Genomic DNA, 6,784 nt, shown 5'->3' with positions numbered 1-6,784 from the left:
TATAGATACAGTATATATATAAATATATATATATATATATACAGTATATATATATATATACAGTATATATATATATATATATGTGTATATATATATATACAGTATATACCGGTATATATAAAATACTGTATATATATGTATATATATATATATATAAAAGATGTGTGTATGTATAATTTATAATTTATATGATATATTGTATATATGTATGAATATATATGTCATGCACTTTATTCTAACCTTAACTATATTCTCATCCTTTCTGCATTTAGTGGCTGACTGATACTTTTCTTGCGTTCCTCAACGAATGGGAAAAGGAAGCAATGGAAACAAAAGGGATTAAAAATTCTGATAAACTGAAAATGTGTCTCAGTCACCAAACCTTAAGAAGTTTACAGATGACAGGTAATACGCCATCATTTGTACAAGCATTGCATTATCTGGGTCAAAATGCTTTTTACCTCATAATATTCAAGTACTATATTTTTCTCCCCTTTTGTTTTCAGTTAAATCCTTTGTCAGTTTAACAAAGGAGTTGTTACAGGATACTAGTGTAGCCTACATCTTGAGTGAAAAATTCTCTCAAGACCCATTAGAAGAATACTTCAGCAAACAGCGATCTGCTGGAGGCCGCAATGACAACCCTACAGTTGATGAATTTGGCAACAACTTTCTACGACTTCATGTTGCTGGACCAATGGTTTCTGCTGCAGCTCGTGGAAATGTAAGAGGAAATACAAGAGATGGTTTGAATATATTATCTGATGAGCCTTTACAAAAAAGACAAAGAAAGCCCAAACCATAAATTTTCTTTCACAATTGTATGAAGTTTATGTATTTCAATATGGACGTATGTTACATAGTTACACCTTCTGCTCATTTTAGAGTAAATGATGAAATCTAAAATTGACAACAAAATTTCTATTCAGTTAATACTGTATTGTTGCTGTAGAGTTGCATACTACATTACTTACTCTAATTATTTTGAGGCAAGATTTTTTCGTAAACCTTTATCATGCTTTTTAGACATTTGGCTATCATTTTTCTTTATCAAATTCATACATGCATTTAAAAAGTGTTTGCATCTAATTTTTGCCCAATATGAAGATACAATATGTAATAAATTTATGCTAAGTTCTCCTGCAATTAAATTCTTTGTGACATTGCACCAGCAATTCTGTACCTTAGCATCATTAACAATCTCTACCATTAAAGTATGTTGCATATTAACATTTCTAAACTTTTTGAGGTCATCTTTAAGTAAATGCTTTTTTGACACAATTTCCATAGCCATAAACAATCTAAAAACAGTGTCATTTACATGGAATAATCCACCTCTGTCTTGCATATTTACCCACTTGTCGGAATGTTCGAAAAAACTATCACCCTCCCCCTCCACTGCCTTCCATGACTGTAATATTTCCCTATATATTTTGGATATACCATTTTTGTGTTTCCTGTAATGTTTTACAAGTGCAAATGGTATAAAACCAGAAACATACCTAACAATTTGAATCTCTTCCTCTGTAAGACCTCGGTCTTTCTCTATAACAGTTCTATTTATCTCTCCCTGACGCATAGAGATCAACTGGGAATGAATGCTGTTCACTAGCTGAACATAAACAAAATTGCAAACTAATGAATTTCTTAGGTCATGCCCACCCTGTTCCCGTAAAATCGTTCTCCAATTATCTCTTAAATTGCGGTCCATAGAAATCTCAAATACATTTGTTAAAATGATTTCGCTCGCTTCTGGTCCAAGTTTCTTTCCATCGCCTTTGCATATGCTATCCCACACTCTGGATATTATCAACTTAACAAATTCAACCATAGGTGTACTACTTTTAATTTTCATTAGTGTTTCCACTAATGTCATCAAGTCCCTGCTATTTTCAGTGTCATGATATAGCTCATCACCTGCTATGCCTTGCAAAACGTCATGTAGAAAATCAACAGCTTTACTTTTTACTTCTTCGACACTGGTCTGTGACGCAGGCTGTTTTATTGTTACTTTCTTTATAGAGGAAACTTTCCCTGAAGAATGAAAAAAAATATTAAAGCTTAAGTTAAGTAAATGAGTGAGTGGGTAGCTATGCAAGACAGATGGATTATTCCATGTAGCTTCTATAAAATTTATTGCAATATAATATCAAAAAAGTCAGATCAACTGACACATATTTTACAGTCAGAAACAATTTCTTATAATTATTTTTATATTAAAACAGTAATGTATTCTGTTCCATGTATTGTTATTGTTGATTTGAATACCATGGTGATAAGACAAAAGTGTAAAAGTTCATTTTGTAATAAAGATTAAGGTAGTACCTTTCTTTAATTTCTTGCTTCTGTCCGATTTTTTTCCCAGAGGAGCACTTCCATTCGTACTTTGCTTGCTTTGCTGAACATCTGTTTGAACAAAAATTATGTACAGTTATATTTATCATCCCATTACATTATGAGTATTTAAACACATACTGCTATGAGAACAAATGCAGCCGAGTCTATAGACAGGCCTAGAGGATACAAGAAATGTTGATCGCCAAGCATTACAAGACTAACCAGAAAATTTCATAAAATTTATACACGAACAATACAATATTTGAATGTTAACTGATCAAGAAAAATTGCATTTACAAATAATGCTAACAATATTAATGAATTAATTAAAACATTCTTACCTGTATGTTTACGTGGTACATTTTCTTTGCATGATGGTTTGCTGATATTTTCTTTGGTAACCTGCTTGGTTCCTGTCATAAAAAATTATGTGTGAAAAAATATTTAAAATATTAAATAGCCTAGGCCAAGAAGATATTGCCTTTATAAATTAGTCAACTCTTGGCTATGCTTATAAACAATATTATTGAAGAATAACAATGTCTTTTAAGTTTAATCCTTAAATTATTAAGGAAACAAAATGAAATATCCTAGACCTATTAAAATTACAGTATGTCGCAAAACAAATAACGACTAAAGAAGTAATGTATACGTGAACAGAATTTACGATTTGCGCACTTTCCGCCAATTAGAAGGCTAGGCCTAGGGGCCTAGGCCCTAGATAGAGAGCCAGCCTAGCTAGGCCCTGGCCAAGGAGGTATGATACCTCCTTGTTGCCCTGAGTTTCACAGTCCTTTTCTAAAAATCTAGGCCTTGTAAGAACAAAAATATATACCTGATCTTGAAGAACAATTTGGGCAGAGCCAGTCATCTTTAGGGACGGATTCTGCTGACAGTCCTACACAGGAAAGATGGTACCATTGTACTGCACATTCTACGTTGTCACAGCCGATTAGATCGTCCATGCTGTTGGTGTTTTTGCAAATACAATAACATGTTTCATCATTGTCACTATCGTCTGTATCTTTGTCACATTCCTCTTCAAAATCCTTCAGCATTTCTTCCTTTTCTTCTGTGAGATTATACTCAGTTAAAAGGTCATCTAAATCATCATCTAAAAAATATTCTTCGGAACTGTACGCCATTTTCAATCAACCACTAAGACCACTAGAACCAAGAAAAACAAAAGCAAGCTAAGCCTAAACTGGCCAAGGCGTGGAGCGCTCAAGCGTGCAAACAGAGTGAACGGTGTCAGGTGACGTCACTGACCATGACGTAGACAGTTAAATCCAATTAAATTAACGAGAATTTTATGATGCCCTCGAGCGGCGGTGCTTCACATCGTACAAAGGAGTTGATGGTCGTTGTTTCTCCAGCTTATTTAATACCTCCTTGGTCTTATCAAGAAGTTTTCAAGCCATATCTTTGAATACACTAACAGTGCATTCCTTCTCCATATCATCAATCCTTTCTTTGGGTAGGCTAGGTTGTGGAATATCAAGGGGGTCAGCGACCTCAGTCTCACAGTTATAACAGAAATCCGCCTGGTCCCCCAACTTCGAGCCAAATCTTTGTTGGCCCTCTCAAATCTCTGTCAACATTGTAAGAATGGCCTAGCCTTGCTCGACAAGCCAAGACTTTCCTTAGCCTTAGGCTTAGTAACATCGTTACTACAACTTGTGCTAGCCGCGCTAGCACTAGATTCTTTCGGAGATAGATCAGTCACACTGTCCTTCCGTTTATTATTATTTGGCCTAGGCCTAGCAACCGTATCGGTAGCAGCGCCAGCTCCGACGCTCGTTCGACCCTCGATATCCGCAAAATTCTCCGGTGATAGCGGCGAGGCTATCTTGTCAATATTAGTCCTAAAATAATTACTTACTTCCAATTAATTATAACCTGTAACATCAAACACTTCAACCTATGAAGGTTGCAGGTTAATTTATAATAAGCAGAAACACACTATGTGTGTTTATTAACAGAATAATTGAAGTATAAATCTGAACAAAATTCACCATACACCGTACGGCAAATTAGTGTTGCTAAGTGAAGCTGCGCATGCATGTTGCCATCTCATGGGATCCCTGAGTGTATGATGACGTAATACAATAAATATTTTAGTATGTTAATAAACAGTAAGTTTGTTTCGTGGTAGTTTCCTACCATTTATTTCACGTCAAAATTGTTAGTATCCAGGTTAGTACACTTTACATATCCCTAGCTGTGACAACAGCCAAAACTGCAGGCAGTAATCGGATCGTCAGTACACAAACATGTGGTTATTATCCATCAATGCCTACCGCTGCCTTTGGTAGCTGTGCGCAGAGAGAGTGCATCGATTCACAGTTCAGTATACACGACGTACACGCTGCCTGCTATGTAATGAAACTGTATTTTTTGTCGCTCCCTAGGAAAATTCAGGAGCGCTATGACTGCTCTCCTCGCATCATTTTGAGGAGCGCGAAGGTGCGCCGGCGCGATCGCGCGCCTTTTAAATCAGGGTCTGTATACTCATATATATACTGTATTCAGAAAAATATTTTATTAATTGTTCTAGAGTTTTTCATAGTAAAAGTACAGTAGTGATAGCCCTGTTCATCTGAACAAATTCCGATAACAGGTAATGATCAGGGAGCACTCTGAGACTACTTTAAAGTTGTTACTATTAGACACAAGCTTTCGCTGGCAGTCAATCCACTGCCAGCATCATCAGGTGTGTGAAATGTTACATGCATGAACAGAGAAAATAATGAGGACAAACAATTAAAGCGATAAGTACTGTAACACACCGTCATTAAAACACTATTACATATACAATTACTATCAGCCGCCCACCCCCTTCCTACCCAGGTTATATATATTCGTATGTCTCTTGTTCCAGAGTTATTCATCAAACATGTAGTCAATTAATTAGTACGAGAAATAGTTAAAAGCCTTAGGAGTCATTAACTATGAAAGTTCCCTTCAGGAAATAATAGTTTTTTCAAGTTCTATTTCCTATAGTGTACTCAAAACATTACTATAATTGCTTATTTCCAGTCATAATCTTATTAGATACCCTAAACTATAGAAAGTTTTATGCCTAACAACTGAATCTTGGCCAGACAAAACGCGTGCTTAAAGCAGCATTGATTTTGATGACTAACACACACTTTTTACAGTAGGTGTGGCTCTAGATTCTGTGACAATCCCTCTGTTCTGCCTATAGTCAGGAGGCATTTGTCATTTTTTTGCCCTTACTTCAATTATTTAGCCAAGTTTGATTTTTCACTTTTATGTGATCAATGACACCACAACAAACAATTTTCAGCTAATTGTCCAATTTGTAGATTCGTTTTTCACTCGTTGGGGGCGCTTTAAAAAAATGGCGGTTTGTGATATTTGTGCTTATATCTCGGCAACCACTGATGGTAGAAGTTTCTAAATGGTCTCAAAATGTTCACAATGTATATATTACTATTTGCGCTAATAGAACATTTTGCTGAAAAATGGCCGGAAATGCCATTTCTGGCAATTTGACCTTTGACCTTGTATGCTCATATCTCTGTAAATACTAGTCGAACAGACTTGAAATTAATTTCAAATTGTTCACAATATGTATATTTATATTTACTTTAATGAACATGTTTGTTCTGAAATGCCAGGAAACGTCATATTTGACTTTTGAAAATAATAAGGTTGCGTTTGTATATTCTATATTACTGATAGATACTGTTTCAATTTCAAATAAATACTACATTTCTGTACGATTTATCGGAGGTCCAATGGTTATATTGTTTTATATCAGATCCAATGGTAATACTAAGTTTTGATATAAATTAAGGCCACCCATTGTTCACATACAAAATACAGGTTTGTGATTGGCTGAATGTACATGCAGACTAGAATACAGGACATTTTCTCATGGTGTGGGGAGCAAGACTGCCTCGATGGGATAATTTGGTATGCGGATTCTGCTTGAAATTTTTCTGGAATTATTTAGGATTTTCACTGAGGCGTATAGACTACCTTGATGTTTCTCTGTTGAATTTATATTACTCACAAAAAAAAAAATTAATAAAATTTAAAGAAAACTAACCACATGATACCACTTTTATCTGTCGACGCAATGCAGCTCCTGTTGCAGTGCACGGTAGTGGAGCCCTGGGCTTATCCTGGGTGCTGATGCTCAACATACTGCCTTTGGGTATCTGCGTATACTTATATGGGGAGCAACATTGCATCGATGGGATAATTTGTATTTGGATTTTGCTGAAAATTCTTCTGGGAATTATTTGAATCTTGTTGGTTTAATTGTCTATGCGCCTTGAGCACCTTTGGTAGAGATGTGCGCTTTATAAATCTTTATTTATTATTATTATTTAATTACCAATATGAACATGCTGTGCCATAACAAGAGCATAAAAAAATGAAAGTAAAAGGTGGTTTCGTTGGTATAATTAAAGAA

The 6,784-nt window shown here is 35.2% G+C and overlaps 2 protein-coding genes across 2 annotated transcripts in view; one reads left to right on the top strand and one right to left on the bottom strand.

The window, feature by feature from the left end:
- The window catches only part of LOC117112515, a 2,772-nt gene extending 1,956 nt beyond the window's left edge, over nucleotides 1–816 (top strand). The window contains exons 5-6 of the mRNA XM_033255601.1: nucleotides 273–405; nucleotides 507–816. Coding sequence (XP_033111492.1) covers nucleotides 273–405; nucleotides 507–805 — 432 coding nt within the window. The 3' untranslated portion in view covers nucleotides 806–816. The remainder of the gene's footprint in view (nucleotides 1–272; nucleotides 406–506) is intronic.
- LOC117112516 lies at nucleotides 807–3,743 on the bottom strand. The gene is made up of 4 exons (XM_033255602.1): nucleotides 3,173–3,743; nucleotides 2,679–2,750; nucleotides 2,326–2,406; nucleotides 807–2,034 (listed from the first exon to the last, which is right to left on the bottom strand). The coding sequence occupies exons 1-4, from the start codon at nucleotides 3,480–3,482 to the stop codon at nucleotides 980–982; spliced, it is 1,518 nt and encodes a 505-aa protein (XP_033111493.1). The 5' UTR covers nucleotides 3,483–3,743; the 3' UTR covers nucleotides 807–979.
- Between the last annotated feature and the right edge of the window lie 3,041 nt (nucleotides 3,744–6,784).

This window comes from Anneissia japonica, unplaced genomic scaffold (genome assembly GCF_011630105.1).
Source record: "Anneissia japonica isolate Jap-2015-1 unplaced genomic scaffold, ASM1163010v1 scaffold81137_len23349_cov112, whole genome shotgun sequence".
In the NCBI taxonomy this organism is placed as follows: Eukaryota; Metazoa; Echinodermata; class Crinoidea; order Comatulida; family Comatulidae; genus Anneissia; species Anneissia japonica.
Note: the sequence above shows the minus strand (reverse complement) of the source record. Positions and strands in the feature narration are given on the sequence as shown.

What these genes read in the sequence shown, in the direction of transcription:
- LOC117112516 (XM_033255602.1), bottom strand. Translation starts at nt 3,482, where the DNA reads ATGGCGTACAGTTCCGAAGAATATTTTTTAGATGATGATTTAGATGAC. An exon ending in TGTACCACGTAAACATACAG is followed by an intron (nt 2,407 to 2,678) that starts GTAAGAATGTTT and finishes TTGTTCAAACAG; the next exon opens with ATGTTCAGCAAAGCAAGCAA. An exon ending in AAGCAAGAAATTAAAGAAAG is followed by an intron (nt 2,035 to 2,325) that starts GTACTACCTTAA and finishes TTCATTCTTCAG; the next exon opens with GGAAAGTTTCCTCTATAAAG.